The sequence below is a fragment of the Taudactylus pleione genome, unplaced genomic scaffold (genome assembly GCF_031769625.1).
Source record: "Taudactylus pleione unplaced genomic scaffold, aTauple2 ptg002708l, whole genome shotgun sequence".
Taxonomy (NCBI): Eukaryota; Metazoa; Chordata; class Amphibia; order Anura; family Myobatrachidae; genus Taudactylus; species Taudactylus pleione.
Genome location: NW_028287084.1, coordinates 20,001 through 37,855, shown reverse-complemented (window position 1 = coordinate 37,855; position 17,855 = coordinate 20,001). Strand labels below are relative to the sequence as shown.

At 43.8% G+C, this 17,855-nt stretch overlaps 1 protein-coding gene across 1 annotated transcript in view; it reads left to right on the top strand.

Annotated features, from left to right (window-relative positions):
• Nucleotides 1-467: 467 nt before the first annotated feature.
• Nucleotides 468-17,855, top strand: part of LOC148431179 (cysteine and glycine-rich protein 1) — a 24,122-nt gene continuing 6,734 nt past the window's right edge. The window contains exons 1-4 of the mRNA XM_088466238.1: nt 468-650; nt 3,357-3,471; nt 8,299-8,467; nt 15,439-15,568. Of these exons, the coding sequence (XP_088322364.1) occupies nt 3,360-3,471; nt 8,299-8,467; nt 15,439-15,568 (411 nt within the window). The 5' untranslated portion in view covers nt 468-650; nt 3,357-3,359. The remainder of the gene's footprint in view (nt 651-3,356; nt 3,472-8,298; nt 8,468-15,438; nt 15,569-17,855) is intronic.

The following is a 17,855-nucleotide window of genomic DNA, read 5'->3' as shown; positions in this document are numbered from 1 at the left end:
AGATGTTTTGCCATCTGCATCTGCGCCTTCAAAGGCTAGAACCTCTTTTCCCAGAGTGACGAGAAATGGTGGTGTGTCATGTTGCCACACCCCCATTGTCCAGTGGCCACGCCCCTTGTGGCATGTGGCTCACACCCACTTTTTCGCCGCGCACCTACTTGTGTAGGGCGGGTGGCAGGTGGGGTTTTTTAACTTGCCCTGGGCTCCAAATACCCATATATATATATATATATATATATATATATATATATAGTATTTAGAGAAGAAGGCACTCAAAAGGGACTTTAATATAAAACTTATCTTATGGAAACTACATTTTGTCCCAGGACATTACGTCATAGCTAATGAGAGGTTCCTGCTGAAATATAGCACTGGTCCTCCCCAGCCTAACCACACCAGTAACAGAGAAATGTTAATGCCTGACTGCCTTCCGCCCAGCATTTCCCTCCCTCTTTCATTTGCATCTAACCCTCCTCTTTTATGTTTACACATTTCTGCATTTTCCTGTCTTCTTCCCCTGTAAGGTCACACCCAGCAGCCTGTGCACTTTATTAGAGGGAGAATACGCGGCTACTAGCTGCAGAGCAGGCAGCACAGAGAGGAGAGACTGAGCAGAGCACTTTCTGGTAGCGAGACGCAGCACAAATCAGGTACGTTATACAGACATGTGTAGGAAACAAACTAGTTTATTAATATTTTCTATTTGTAATAAAATAAATGAGCAGAACTATATACCAATAACCCATCCGCCAGCAGCTGTGAGCAGAACTCTCTCACTCACACATCAACCCTAGGCTGACTCCAGCAACTCAGTCAGTAACCTACAGAAGCCTTAGGTGAGCTCAGTAGCACAGGTATAGACACTCCATTGCTCTTTTGTAATGCAGATGTGTATTATGTAATGTTCAGACGGTTGGCGTTGCATTCCTCAGTTGTCTGGAGTCCTGGACATTCCTTTTATTACTCATTGCCCACAAGGAAGGAGGAGGAATTAGGAATGTGCTGCTAATGCTGTGTTCCCTGCTGTCTATCTACCTTTTATGGAGATTTGTACAAGATCTGAAGCCACAGACAGAAGAGGCGTGGTGGTGTATTCTGCTGTACTTTATACTATATTCCAACAGTCCTATACGGGATACAGAGTACTTATATAAATACTGTACTTTCCTCAGATTATGTATATATACATAGTTTGACACACTTTTTTTTTTTTTCTTCATTAAAATTCTTTAGAATTATATAAAGCACATAGGGGGTATTTATCAGAGCTGGGAGAGAAATAAATTACCAACTAATCAGCTCCTAACTTTCATTTTTTTTTTTTTTAAACACAGCCTGCAAAATGTAAATTGGAAGCTGATTGGTTAGTACTTTCCCAGCTTAATCTACAACTCTACTGAATAAAATAGTTGTAAACAGATCACTCATCTCAATTACATTACAATACAAGTGTTTTTTTTTTTTTTTTTTTTAAATGATGTTCATGGGAAATGTGTGCTGGTGACTAAGGGATCTATTTACTAGGCAGTGTTAGGAGAGTGAAAAGTGATAAGGTGCCAGCCAATCAGCTCCTAACTGCCATCTCACATGTTGTGTTTGAAAAATGACAGTTGGGAGCTGATTGGCTGGCACCTTATCACAGACAGTACAGACTTATCACTTTTCACTCTGTCTCCTAACACTGCTTAGTAAATAGACCCCTGTGTGGCATATTTACCAATATTATGAATTTTGCCCGGTTAAATATCTTTTATCACGACAAGAGGAAATGCTAAAAATCTGGAATTTACCAAATGTCTCTTGTTGATATACGGGCTCCAGTAAGGCAGGTCTCTAATGTGCATGCACGGCCGTTGGGCTCCACATGTGCCAGTATGGGCACTAGCCGATAGTCTGATATTAGCACATAACCCCATTTAGAAGCCCCTTAGAAACTTATGGGGGCTGCTTTTGTGGTCAAAAACTAAGGCGGAAAAGTATCACCCGCGTATCGCTGTATTCATTTTGAAAGTAGGTGAAAACAGGCCCTGGGAAACTCAAACAAGCGGAAAGTACTGTCAGATTTGGGGAAATCAACCCTCCCCCCCCCCTCCCCCCCCCCAAAAAAAAGTTGCTCTGACATAGGGGTTAGCTATGGTACCCCCCGATTTGGCTTGCTGATGGTATTTGGTGTTTTTAAATGGGCTCAATAGCTGCTAAATAGTGTTTTTGTATAAGTGGTGAAGAATAGTATTATGGAGGTTTTTTCGCAGAAAATAACTTATCCCAGCAAATTTGGGGTACTTGAACATGGGGGTCAGCATATTTTAAAGTTGCTAAAGTTAAGTTGAAAAAATCATGAAAAATCCATCTGCCGCAAGCACCTGCAATGATAAAAACACCTGGGGCATACTTGGGGACCCCCCCAGAGTCTAGTTCGCTAGTTTTTATCTTTGTACCCCAACTTTTTTTTTTTTTTTTGTTCGCCACCAAAATCAAAGTGATTTTTTTGGGGTGTTCTTAAGTGTTTTTTTTTTTACATTTTTGACAGTTTACCTTTGGGGGACTGTCTGAGGGCTGCAGGGGGTTCTGGCAACGTTGCACCCCAAAACCCCAATTCTGCACTTTTTTCCGCCTGCTATTCATAGGCGAATCTTTTTTGCCTGTTACATTGCATTGACTTTCCGCCTAGGTGGAAATTCTTCCAAATTAAATATGGAGTAAAATCAACAGGCGAAAATAACGTCATCGGCGAAAAGTTTTGGCCAAAAACACGCGAAAACAGCTTTTCGCTCCAAATTGAACACGGGCCATAGTATCAGACCTGATCTTTACTTCAGAACACAGAATAATGACATGTGAGGCAGTTTGCATGTACTGAATTGCCCTTTAATATAGAAACATATTTATGACTATTTGTTTCACATAAGGATCACCTTTGAGAGGAAATAAATGTTAGTAGGGCAGGATGTCTGAGATGCAGGAGACCACAAGACTCAGAAGTACATTATGGGAAAGAACAAGTTGAGAAACAGAATAATAAACGTTTGTGAGTGTAAAGTTGGGACAGTGAAAAGCAAAGCATGTGACATGTGATTGTTCATCAGTTCCCTTTCTGAAAATATATAACTTTGCCAACATCCACACATTGGCAGAAATGCTTAAAATTAAGTAGTGCAACAAGGGTACTATATTTCGGATAAAGGCATCTAATATTTTCCATAGCCTGCAGAGTCTTTTCAGAGAGACGTGAACCCAAATCTAGTGGTGTAATGTGGTGAGATAAATGAAGAATGGTTACTATGTACATGCAAATACATGTCTCATTGTCTTCTGCAATTTCTGTTTTCTTTATCCTGTGTCTATTGTCCTTGCAGACGATGCCGAACTGGGGTGGAGGGAAGAAATGTGGGGTTTGCCAGAAAACGGTCTACTTTGCAGAGGAAGTACAGTGTGAGGGTGGCAGCTTCCACAAATCCTGCTTCTTGTGCAGTGAGTCGTACTACTCCCATACCAAATACACTAATCTTGTTATTGCTTTAAGTTTGTCTGCATGATTTATTTCACTTTGTTTATTGCTATGATTATAAATGCTAACTAATAATATGGTGCTGCTCAATATACCAAGGTGATTAAAGGTGGGTACACACCTGACAGATATATCTGCAGATCAAGTGATCTGCAGATGATGGTCGTTCATACACAGTGAACGGCCATCATCTGTGTCTGGCTGCGGGTCCTGGCGACCAGGAGGAGTGTCGGGGGGTGTCCAGGCAGGTGGGGGGTGTCCCGCCCCCCTCCCCACAGATGCCGCTGTGTGTGTGTGTGTGTACGGGCAGTCAGCAGACCGCCCGTACATACCTGCTGATGAATAGATGTGTTTGCAGACATATCTGTCCATGGGCTGTGCAGCACAGCCAATGCGAAATGTCGGTGAACGCCGATGTTCACCGACATATCGCGGGTATACACTTGCCGACGGGCAGAAGATATATTGGCCGATCAATTGATCGGCCAATGTATCTGTCAGCGTGTACCCAGCTTTAGGCACCTAGTCTTGTTTGAATTATAAAGTAAAATTAACTCTGTTAGTTACATGAGCCAGCAGCAGTATTATAAGGAACACAGGGGGAGGGGACCCTGAGAGGCTAAAAATGCACTTTTGGGCCCTTCTCTGAATTTTGCTGTGGGGCACGGTGATGTGCTGTTCTGATCCTAGTCCACATGGATACAAATGAACTGCAATCACTGTAAACGCAAAGTATAATTAATATATGTAAAATCTGCACCTCATGAAAAAGGATGCAGTCGTTGGGTCGACATTCACAATGTCAACAATCTTAATATTAACACCACAATGTTGTTAGGATGTTAAAATGTTGACAGGCAACATGTCTACATCCTCGGAATGTCGGCATGTTCACAATGTCGACATCTGAAATCATGACATTCTCAGAATGTTGCCATTTGGGTTAGGCTGTAGAATGGGAAGGTTAAGTTCTAGGGAGAGGTTAGGGTTAGGCCCTGTGGGGTGGAGGGTTGGGATTGGGCAGTAGGGGGAGGGTTAATGTTTGGGATAGAGGGAGAGTACTCACTGGAACGCCATTTGTCAGATGTCTGGGCCGGAACTCCTCCACATGTGACCGTCGGGACCTGGAAACCACCGCTGTCGTTTGGACTAGGTAAGTGATCGCTGGCCACGAGGGATGGTTTGTTGACATTCTATCATGTCGATATTTCAGCAGTGTCCACATGATGAATGTCGACATGCTACGTATGTCAACATTTTTACCATGTCGACATGATGAATGTCTATCTTGTATACCACACCCCTGAAAGTCTTGTTGTTCAGCAGCTGTAATATATAGTCAGATGTGCCAACATGACCCCTTGCACCTGGTATAAAATGCTTTTTTCCCAGACTTCCCGGTTCATTCACTACTGGTGTTGTTGGAGGGTCTGCATACATCATGTAATAAATCTTGTACATACTACTCATATAAGCATAGTATAACAAGACAATGCTGATAACTGTGTGCATAATATGTAGATATTATCACTTCATCCCTGGTATTTAAATCATTGCATGCAGAGTTAGTAGACGGGTAAAAACACAGGAAGTGAAGAAGACAGCAGCCTGGTTATGTCCAGAAGACGTTAAGTATACAATATTGTTCCCAAATGTGACAGTACTTTAAGAGGAAATACCCTTGTATGTGATCATTTCCTTTCCATTTACTAATTGTTCTCCATGTACCATTGTTGCGTCTGTTTTGTTACAAGACAATCACCCTAGACTAGAGGATGGCTTCAGTTGTTTAGTTTCTAATTTCCCTCATTATTACTCTGTCCCTTTCTTCATCAAGACTTATTTGATTAAAGTCAGAGCACATTTGCTGTTGATCTCCAACTCCTGGCAGTATGTATGTCCCCAAATTATGCAATGAACAGGATAGGACAAAAATACTGTAGCCACTTCTGCATGCATAGCAGCAGTCCCAATTTCCATGGCATCGTCTAGATTTTCACATGTCAGAAAAGGTTGTGGGTCATTTTTCTAAAGGGCTTGTTTTAGATGGATTGGAGTGTGGTTTGGAAAGATATTAGCTGCAGCCTAATATGTCACCTTAAAACTTTGTCATAGAGTTGCAGAAAGACTGGTGTCAAATGCATTTCTAAATGAATCAGTTCAAACATGCAAATAATGATCAGTGTAACAATTCATAATTGATTTATTCTATCACATGTTGCTGTTGGAGCTCCTTCAGACTATAAGTATCATACTTCATATCTGAATGGGTATGTAATGTCGGCTGTCGGGATGCCTCCTGTCACAATACCGACAGCGGCATCCCAATAGTTGGTATCCAGTCAGGGGTCGGATAAGTATACTCACCCTCCCCTCTTATCCCCCTAACCCTCCCTTCTTGTAGCTTGACCGTAACCCTCCCCGTTAGTTCATAAACCTAACACCCCCCCCTTCCCAGTGGTGCCTGACCCTATCCCTCCCCCTAGGGGTGCCTAACCCCCTACCCCCCCAAATCCTAACGCTAATCATGCTAACTGACCTAAACCTAACCCCCTCCCCCACTAAGGGCTCCCCTGCTTACCTTCATTCGGGCTGGCGTCCACCTGGATTTTGGCATCAGGATTAAGATAGGCGTCGGTATTTCGATGCCTATATTAACTCCCTTGTCTGGATTCCAGCAACGGGATAGAGACCTCGCACGCGCCGGTCTCATGACTACATCCCCTTCATATCATATCCTTGTTTAAGCTGATAACATGACATATTTTAAGGGAAAGAACTGAAATGTGTCATACTTCCTCTGATCTTTATTTGTGTCAATGTTATAAATATATAATCTTTATTAAATGTATTTTTAATGAAGTGTTATGCATTATTTACCAGTGCCTTACAGATAGCTGCATATAAATGACTCGCACACTACAATAAGAAAGCACTAGAAGATTGGGACAAGCCTCTTCTACAAACACAGGAAACACCTTATATTACACATGGCTGATGTCATGTAAAACTTGTCAGTGATTGCCCATTTATGGAAGAAACTAGGACTATGGGTTATTATAGCAGCACCTAGTGGTATACCAGAGAGAATTGTTACATGTAGACATGCTCTCATGCCTCATTACATAATGAAAAGGTGATTTCCACTTTGAATATTTATTGTTAATATTGCGATATTAACAAGACCATAACCACTGTATAATGGCAAAGCATGCTTAATATGCTCATTCCACAATATATGCTGGAAAATCTTCTGCTGGTTGTAAATGTGTCCTCTGATCTACTCAATCTAATTTACACTTACAGTACAACATGGTTGCATTGGAGATGGTTATCATGTATGTTACAAGTCTATAGTTTTTACTATGCAGCATGCAAGTGAACCAACTGCATTACAACTATATATCTTGTGTAGTTTTTTCATGTCTGTCTGGATTTATATACTTTATCTAGTAACCTGAGATCTTGGAAATTAACTGTTGTTTTGCTTATAAAGCAGTCTTGTTGGCACCGTGGGTGTGTCATCTGTGATTTAGTTAGGGTAGTGTGCCAATCAATATTTTCTCAGAAAACAGAAAATCAGTGTGGGTTGTAGGTAAGGCAGACCTGGAACAACCAAGCTTAGGGACACAGAAGTGGTTTGTCAGCTTTAAACTTGAAAACTTATATTGCTGTCTGCCACGATAAGCTTTGAGGGTGTGGTATTTAACCCTAACCCTCCCTCTAGTGCCTAAACCTACAGTAACCCTAGCCTAACCTTAACCTTCCTCCTAGTGTCTAACCATAACCGTCCCCTCCGGCAGCCTAAACTATTAGCTCCATGAGCGATCTAGTTTAGCGTGTCCCCGGCAGTGGTGTGCTCAGTGTCGTTAATGACATTGAGCACACACACTGAACGATATCATTAACAATATCATTCAGTGCCGGCACTCTCCAACATCCCAGAACCTGCACAACCTGACAATATTGTCAGGTTGGACAGCAGGTTCGGGCGATGAGCAACGTCGCCAACTACCAGCGGGAGCGTGCATAGCAGGTCGTTGACGGCATATCCACTGGACGATATTGCGGACGATTAGTGATATCTTTATCATTCAAAACTTCCAATATATTATCTAGTGTATACGTGGCTTTACACACCCCCAAGTGCCTAACCCTAACCTTAAAAATAAACTGTCAACCTTTGGTCCCGGTCCACCTATTGACTGTCTATTCATTGTCAATCTTTCATTCGGATCCTGAGCCTTGAGTCCTTTTAGTTTCATCGGGTAACCAAGAATATTTGTGTGTGGCATACATCTGTGCATTTTCTAATGTTTACCTTTCCATGCAATATAGTTTATTGGGAACATGTACATATGTTGGCCTCTTCTACCTGAGGGGCACAGTCCAGCAACCAATGCTGGTAGTTGCATCATTTTATGCTGCCAACAAAGCAAAGTTGTGTTTCAGAGCCGTGGACATGGCCTCCCCATATCTCTGCAGAATCGTTTTGTACACATATGTAGAATTGCTGTGCAATATTAGAGCCAGCCGAATATGAACCCTGGTTGCCCGATGTCCGGCAGGGCTTTTTGCAATGTCTACTGAATCTAATAAACCAAAATCATTAATTTATAATTTTATCTTAATTATCTGAACAAACCAATTGACACGCCACCCATGTATTACCTCTTCAGTATGGTTCACCAGAGAGAAATATTGTTTTGCTTTACCTGATCATTGCTTGTCCTATAGTATTAGATGTTACTGATTCACATGCTTATCCAATAATCTTTTTATTCTCTCAGTGGTATGTAAGAAGAATCTGGATAGTACCACAGTTGCTATTCATGCGGATGAGATCTACTGTAAGTCCTGCTATGGAAAAAAGTATGGGCCTAAAGGATATGGATTTGGGCAGGGAGCAGGTACTCTAAGTATGGACCGTGGAGAAAGCTTGGGCATCCGACCTGAAGAGTAAGTTTCAAGATGTTTCTGCTCTTTATATATTTAATGTGTTAAGGGCCTGAGTTGTACGCTATGCACACAGTCCATCGGTTGTGATGTTTTCATCATCTGCCACCTGAGTGACCCTAAAGCTGGGTACACTCTAGGATGATGGATTTGTGTTTATGCCCATTATTTAAAAGACCAGTGCTTTTACTAGGAAAACACAGCTAGTAAAAGCACTATCCTTTTAAATATTGTGAAGAAACACGAAAAGAAGTGTTTGGTTTTACAACCCGACCCCTTTGTAAGTAAGCCCCATGAGTTCTAAAATATTACATAAAGTACCTCCAATAAAGTACTATTTCTACTTCAGGGTCCATAGAAGGTCCACAGGAAACCTTGGGGTATAGGTGATGACTAAGACATCCGGTCACCATGCAGTTACATTTTTTTTCTCCCAGGATGCAACGGGGACTCCCGCTATATCCCGCTCCAGGGCAGGAGGCTCCTCAGTTTCGTTTGGTGCCCGGCCGGAATTGGGTCACTGTATTGCAGTGGGGCTGTTACTAACAGCCTTGAAAATGTCAAGTTTTTTCTAAGTGCGGTCAGCGTGAACAGTCCAGTGGAAGTTCGCACAGCTGCATCATCACCCCGCTGGTGCTGAGACACCGGTACTGATCCGTGCCTCTCGGCGGGCCTCAGGGGTTTTGGCTAGCAGGAACCCCGGAGGAATCCTAGACTGCGGCTGGACGCTACGGGGTGCAGGTAAGCGACACTCACTGTGGTGGTGCGTTCCGAGACTCAGTCTTTTTCCTCCAGGGATGAGGGACACCCTGGGGATGACAGCAAGTGTGGCCAGGCAAGGAGTCCTGCGTCCACACTAAGCCACTTGGGACTAGATTTCTGCTGAACACTCCAGCATCCCAGGGGTTACACACTGGCTACCCTGCCTAACAGCGGCTCCTCCCCGCTGCTGAACACACCTTTCCACTGTGGTCTGGCTTTATCTGTGACAGCTTCCTGTTTCCGGCTCCGCCTCCCCATGAGTTCGTCAGTTATTCTCCTGGCTGTGTGTCGCTGATCTCCACAGGCAGTGCGGAGTATGGGTCCCCCTACATAGCTCTCCTCTGGTTGGTGGTCAGTGTATGTAGAACTTTTGTCCTACTAGACACTAAAGCTGGCCATCCACTTTTCTGTCAGATATCTGGCTGGTTGGAATGAAAACCTGGTAATGTATGGGAGCAAATGAAAATCGTCCATTTGCTCACAAACACTGGAAAATAGCCAAAAATGGTTGTTCAGACAAATTGGTTAAAACACACAAATGTAACCAATTTGAACAAATTTTTTTTGTCCTTTTATCAGTGTTTAAAACCAAATGATTGACTGACTGTCATTTGCTCCCATACATTACCAGGTTTTCATTCCAACCAGCCAAATTGAACAGATATCTGACAGAAAATTGTATAGTGGATGGCCAACTTTAGTCTCTGTAGTTGACTTAAGGCAGTGCCATTAAGTGCAGGTATTATTGTTTTCTGCCCTTGTTTGCGACTGTATGCTAGCACTGTCTGTTTTCACAGTACATACCCATATATACACACTAACACATACATACACAAACATATTTATTACTCACACTTCTGCACAGCAACTGGTTGCTAATGGGTGGCGGGCATCTTGCATTATTAGGCCCCGCCCCTAAGGAACGATGCGATTCGCGGGTGTTCGGGGGCGGGGCTTGACACTGGCTCCACCCCCATTTCAAGCCGACTGAAGAGAGAAGTAGGGGAATCGTGAAGGAAGTAGGAGAGGGAGGGGTTTCTCAGATTGGTAGCAGCGCCCCACTCCCTTTTCACTCAAGGGGGTAGTGCGGGGGACTATGTTGCAGGAGCAGGCCCGGGCCCCCTCCCGTTCTGCCAGTGTCCGGGCCCGGTACTCGAGTACCGGCAGTCCCCCCCTGATGGCGGCCCTGGGTGTGGCACAAGTCACAGCTGAGACTCCTTCTCTGTTAAGTGATCCTCTTTACTATGTCTGGCAGTGAGAGTGATATGACTAAGTTAACCCCTATTAAATGCTCTGTAAAAAAAAATGTACAGAGGTGTTAGGGGCAGGGGACATAACTCCTCAGTGGCTATGTTTCCGGTCTTACACTGCCCCGGGTCCTTCTGAGGCTTTGCTGTTCAGCAGGAGCCGCCATGGGAGTGCTTTACAAAAGCACTAACAACCATTGCAGGGCGTTTAGCCTAACTGAACTATCCACAGTTCAGTTTTCAACAACAGTACCTTTTGCCAATGCAAAACCTGCTGCAACTTCCCACACCTTCACAGGTGTTGCCCCCTCTGTGGGTTAATACAGTTCCTGCTATATTGCAGGGTGCAACTGATAGGTGCGTCCTGTTGACGTATATCAGTAGACCAGCCGAAAGGGTCTTGCTATCCTCGCAATCTACTGTATGGGATGATGATGATCATGTGTCATCTGATGATGGACTGCTTCTGGATGAGACTGACTCTAATACAAGCTGTAAAAGCAGCCCTGATCATTGAGGAGGATGAGCCTCCTGTGCCTAAATCTAGCTATGCATATTTCATGGAAGAAAAGGTGACTGAGGCTACGTTCCCATTGTCTGACCAATTGGTGAATCACTTGGCGGTAGCTTGAAAATGGCTGGAAAGCAGTATCAACCGCAGAAGCGTCTAATCTCTGCTTACCCTTTTGCTGAGAATTGTTTTTCCAAATGGGAGACTCCACCGGTGGTGGATTCCCATGTCACACACTTGGTAAGAAGTGCAACGATTCCTATGCCTTCCCTGTCGTCCATGAAGGATGTTACAGATAGGAAGGTAGAGGTATGCCTTAAATCTGTTTATTTCCTTTTGGGGGCTACGTGCAGACCAGCTATGGCCATTTGCTGAGTGGCTCGAGCCATGTAATGTTGAACTAATAGCCATGAAACATCCTTAGCCTCTAATGCTACCAGGGAACAGCTGAATCTGGTGGGACATCTCAGAGATTCATCAGCTTTTGATATTGGCCTACTAAATGCAAGGGTTTCTTCGGCGGCCATTGTTGCTCACCATTCTCTGTGGCTCCGTTCTTTGAGAGCTGATGCGGAATCCAAGAAGGGGTTGGAATGTTTGCCTTATGATGGTAAAGTCTTGTTTGGCCCTGATTTGGACAAGATTGTGAATACCTTATCAGCAGCTAAGTCGGCTTGTCTGCCTTCTGCACCGGCCTCTTCGGGGGTTTGGACTTCATCCTCTCTGACCTATTGGGCCCCAAGTAAGGCTAGAACTCAGTCCTTTCCCCAGGCCATCCGCTACCAAGAAATCTGCCAGGCCTAAGAAGCAGGGGATCTGCCTGTTACCATACCTGGAATGAACTCTTGCTACAAGCAGGGTCCCAAGATGTACTTCACCACCACCTAACGATATTTGTGCTCCAGGTACACGGTTGGTTGATAAATTGGAAAAAGTCCTCACTGATTCTGTCTCAAAGGATGCTCCATCTGGGAGCCCTGTTGGATTCACAACAGCAAATTATTTTTCTGACAGCAGAAAAGATCTCCTTCACTTTGCAGACACGTGTACGCAGATGCCTTTGTAATCGCCGTGTGTCAGTCCACTCAGCAATGCAGTTACTGGGATCCATGGTGTCGACATTTGACATGGAGTATGCCCAGTTTCACTCCCGGCCTCTGCAGCTATTGATCTTCTCCAAGTGTGACAGATTACAATCATATACGGACTCAAATGATGGTGCTCTCTCTGGAGGTAGGCCTGTCGCTAACCTGGTGGCTACATACGGCTCACCTCACCAAGAAGCGTCCCTTTTTGGACCTCAAACTGGGTCCTTCTGACGACGGATGCTAGTCTTCTGGGCTGGGGTGCAGTGACGGGTCCACACTCCTTTCAGGGAAGGTGGACCACAGAGTCTTCAGGGCTCTGCAGCAAGCCAGGCTGTTGCGTCACGGAAAACCCGTGCAAGTACAGTCAGACAATGTCGTGACAGTGGCTTATCTAAACTGTCAAGGAGGAACTCTAAGTCAGGCGGCAATGACAGAGGTGTTGCACATTCTGACAAGGGCGGAAGGCTATCTACCAGCCATATCGGCGGTGTTCATTCCAGGAGTTCTGAATTGGGAAACTGACTTCTTCCGCCGTCACGACGTGCATCCAGGGGAATGGTCTCTTCACCAAGAAGTGTTTTCAACTCCTAGTAGGAAAGGTGGGGCCTTCCAGACGTGCACCTCCATGGCCCCTCGACTAAATGACAAGCTGCTTCAGTACGGGTACAGAACAAGAGATGCCAGTGCTCTCTTGGTGGATGCTGTCAGTCAAGTGGACTTTCCAGTTTGTGTACCTGTTTCCTCCAATTTCCCTCCTTCCTCAGGTAATTCAGAAGTTCAAACAAGAGGGAGAAATGGTCCTGCTGGTGGCTCCAGTGTGGCCTTGAGTCTCTCCATCGACACTGTTGTCTCAGGATCCTTGCCTCTACCCAGATCTGGGTCGTCTGTCTTTGATGGTGTGGCTCTTGAGAGATCCCTCCTAAGGTCCAAAGGTTTTACCAGCTCTGGTTAACACCATGCTCAGAGCACGGAAACCTGCCTCTGCCAGGATTTACCACAGAGTGTGGCATAAATACTGAATGGTGTCATCCCAGAGGTTACGACCCCCAAGTGTTTAGAATACCCAGAGTGTTGGCTTCCTGCAAGCGGGTTTGGACCTTGGTCTCCGCCTTGCTACACTGAAGGTCCATATCTGGGCCCTTTCAGTGTGGTTCCAGTGAAGGATTGCTCCTCTTCCCGACATCCGCACTTTTCTGCAGGGGGTCCTTCGTATCCAGCCTCCCTTTATCCCTCCTGTAGCGCCTTGGGATTTGGCTGTTGTCCTTAGGACCCTCCATTTGAACCACTGGGCTCAGTGGATCTCAAATGGCTTACTGCCAAGACTGTTTGCTTTTCTTCTGGCCATTGCTTCCGCCAGAAAAGTTTCTGATTTAGAGGCTCTCTCGTCGTTCCCCATTTCTGGTTTTTCATAGGGACAGGACAGTGCTTCGAACTCTGCCTGGGTTCCTTCCTAAGGTGGCCTCTAGTTTCCACATTAATGAAGAAATTATTGTGCCAGCCTTTAATTCCTCAGACCTCTCAGCGGGGAGGCCTCATTGGAAGTGGTACGTGCCCTCAGGATTTATGTGGATCGTACCAGTGCTCTTCGGAAATCTGACTCCTTGTTTGTTCTTTATGGTTTCCACAAGAGAGGATGGCCAGCCAATAAACAAACTTTGGCTAGATTGCTTCGCATGACTATCTCTGGGGCTTACATTCATGAGGGCCTTCCAGTCCCGCACTCTGTTACTGCTCATTCTACTCGGTCTGTAGGCCCTTCGTGGGCAGCTAGTCGTGCTGCCTCGGCTGTACAGCTTTGTAAGGCGGCCACGTGGTCTTCTATCCAGACCTTTTTGAGGTATTATGCCTTTGATACCATTGCCACTCAGGATGCTTTCTTCAGGCAGCGGATTATCCTTTCTGTGCAGGAGCGTCCCCGCTCTTGAGGGTACTGCTTTGGGAATCCCCAAGGTTTCCTGTGGACCTCCTATGGGCCCTGAAGTAGAAAAGTAGAGGTAACGTAAGAACTTACCCTTATCTCTTTTTCTACGAGGTCCATAGGGTCCACAGGGCGCCCGCCCTGACACACCTGAGCTTCAGATGGGCTTCGCTCTCATCATCTGTTTTCCGCCTCCTTCTGTGTGAGCATGTGATTCTAGTGTGTTCCAGACTTTCTTCTCTCTCTTATCCTCCTCTGGCTTGCTACGTAACTGAGGAGCCTCCGGCCCGGGAGCAGGGTATAGAGGGAGGCCTCGGTGCATTCTGGGAGAAAAAATTTAACTTACTGGTGCCCAGATGTCTTCGTCATCACCTATACCCCAAGGTTTCCTGTGGACCCTATGGACCTCGTAGAAAAAGAGATAACAAGGGTAAGTTCTTACCATATCTCTACTTTTTTGTCCTCTTGCGGGTGTTTTTTTTTTTTTCTTTCTAAGATGTAATGCTTACAGACAAGGAAAAAGAAAACAAATATCTACTCAATTATGTTACCAAGTCCCTATTTTAAGAAAACGATGTCAAAGTTTGGGCCATATTCAATTAGGTGCGAAAAGTCCGTTATCAGTGATAATTTATCGACAATGACGTAATTTTCGCCATTTTCACTTATCCCCTTATTCAATTTAAGACTTTTTTTTCGCAAGTGCGAAAGTCTTTGTAAAAAAACGTGATAAGTTTTAACCACTGCATAGGTGGCAAAAAAATGTGCAGACTTGGGGTTTTGGGGTGCAGAATTAAAAAAGTGCCCTGCTGCCTTTGGAATGTCCCCTTAAAGTAATCTGTGTTAAACATTTTTTTATTAAAGTTAGGACACCCCAAAAAAAGTGGCTTCTTTTTGGGGGCGAAAAAAAAAAAGTTGGGGGACAAACTTAAAGACTAGCAAAATAAACTCAGGGGTGGGGGGGGATTTTTGATGAATTTTAAAAAATCACTTTAGGGACTTAAAAATATGCTTGCACCCATTTTCATGTTCCCCAAATTTGATGGGACTAGTTATTTAAAAAACCCAATTACCTATACCAGGCCAATTTGGGGGTACCCATAGTGACCCGCCATGTCAGACCATCTTTTGGGGGGTGACAGGCTGATTTCCCCAAAAAGTGACAGGACTTTTTGATACTTACCTTTCTGCCGGGTCCCATTTTTGGCGATTCCTAATTGAATACGGGGATAAGCGGGCACGTGCCCGATACTTTATCCCCTGCAAAAACTGCAATGATGGCGAAAAGTCAGACTTCTGACTTTTCGCCTCTAATTGAAAATGGTCCAAGTGTAAACAAATAAAAGGGTGGGTTTCCTGTGCTGAAGATTGTGGTACACGCAATGCATAAAAAAGGCCAAGTTACATTGTCAGTGTCAGAATTTTATTTGTTCCCGTTCCAACTCCAGGCCCATGAGACATCAGCCTACAAACAACCCAAATCCCTCCAAGGCTGCTCAGAAAGTGGGAGGAGCTGATGTCTGTCCTCGCTGCTCTAAGTCTGTGTATGCTGCTGAGAAAGTGATCGGTGGTGGAAATGTGAGTATCGCTGATGAGGAAATCCTTTTTCATGTTGTATGTACCACACAATACTAATAGCATTTTTTACTTCTAAGCTGAACCCCTTCACACAAATTTATGTAACATTTATTTTTGTAATATTGGCAAAAACGTGAAAACAGGATAAAACTAAAAGTCTGTCTCTCTGTCTGTCTCTCTGTCTGTCTCTCTCTCTCTCTTTTTTTTTTTTTTTGTCATTTTCTGTCATGAAAAGAAGTTTAGTCAGAGATGTTAACTATCTCCACTCTTCATAAGTCATTATGCCAAGCATTGCAGCTTACTATAATAACTCCTAATCTTAATAATTGCATTTATGCCTGAAATGGACTAACTAGTCAGAAGGAACAAGGAAATTCAATGTTGCTACTGACTGACAAATAGAATTTTAAGACCTGACACTCATCACAAACGTCTGTACCCTAGTGGTCACGCTACATTATTTTCGGAAGTGTAATTCCTCCATGTAAGAATTTTTAAGGAGAATTTCTTTCCGTGGAGGAGTATTGAGTTATATAAACACACACCATATACAATGGAAAATGTAGACTGATTTATGGCTCATCCACTTCAGCACACTCAGAAAAGAAAATCTACAAATTCTCACAGCAGTAACATTATTATTACTTCTCTCAGTACATCCATTCCAGTTCTATTTACTTTCATGCAGATCATTATTGACGCTCTCTGTCAACAAAGCATTTACCAAACTGATGCAAGTCCGTCTATAGAACAGTTTCCTTACTCAGGCTCCATAAATATGTAGAATTCACAGGGGAAATCCACATTTAATTTATTTATATGAGAGGTGCTATCACTTTGGACTTGGAATATCAAAGGAAGAAGCCTTTATATTTGTGTTGCACTGCATAGGAAAATCTTAATTATTTTTCATTTAAAATATGTACATTCTACAAATTATTTACTGGGCAGCAAAATGTATATAATTCAACTAAATAAAATAAGGATAGAAAAATGTCTGTTTTAAAACCTGTTTCCATGTGTCCTTTTACATAATCAAATGTAACTGATCAATAAATACCTTCTCTTATGTTAGACTGCTTATATCCATGCTTGCAGTTTAGCGCATATATCTTATTTGGCTATATCACATAATGCATATATGAGATATACATTATATGATATCAACTAAAGTAAGATTGTTACTGGTAGATTAAATTATATGTTTTCGCTGTGATCATAAGTACAGTTGTAGTTTCCTGATTTCTGCTTACACCTCCATAGGCTCTGAGCAGAAATCGGCTACAGAGAAACATCCCACAAACCCATGGAAGTCTTTTTTTAGCAGCTGCTCACATGTAATTTGAATCTGGCCCCTCGTGTTTGCTTTAGGGGTCAATTCAAATAGTGAGGAAGCCAGTGGCGCATCAACTGACAGAAGCTGATTCTTGATTGCAGCCTATGGAGGTGTGAGCAGATTCAGCCTACTGTAATAAGTGTAAAAACATGTAATGCAATCTGCCCCTTAGACTGTCCAGCAGATGGCGCTGATGGTTCCACGTGGTATGGATAGCCATTGGTGGGTTAACTGTTGTTGGTCACCATCAATGATACCATTGCTGGTTAACCTCGATGGTATAAAACCATCAATGATTAACCATTGATAGTTTCACCCACCGATGGTCATCCCTGCTCCCTTACCGAGCAGCGGTCCATCTATGGTTAACCATTAATGGCCATCCCTACCATCTGGCTATGAAATATACAGCAGTGTCTGGTGACTTCAACCAGAGAATGCCTGAGGCCTTCTGTAGTAACAGGCTCTGGAACCTGGACAAGACTGCCCCAACTCCCTCTCCCTCAACTCTGGAGCACTTTCTAAAGGGTTTCCTTTGTTCTCAATATGCATGAGCCTGAGTTTGAAGAGAGCCTGTACAGGCATTAATGCATTCCCTTATTGTACCCTTTAAAGTCTGGATTGCACAGATTGTTTCTATGGTTACAGAGGTGGCTAAGGTATCGGCAATCCATAAGAACATATCGGTCAAATGGCACTAACAGTGTGTTACTGGGTTTAAACAGACAGAGGGAGAGGTGTATCGAACCTTGGAGAGAGAGAAAGTGGTCTATGTACTAAGTCTTGGAGAGAGAGAGCACCAACCAACCAGCTCCTAACTGCATGTTACAGGTTGTGTTTGAAAAATGACAGGAGATGATTGGTTGGTACGTTGGCCCCCATTTATCCCCATGTGATACAAACAAAAAATCCACTGGTATTTGCCAATACTTACACCTCCGGTGAGGTCCA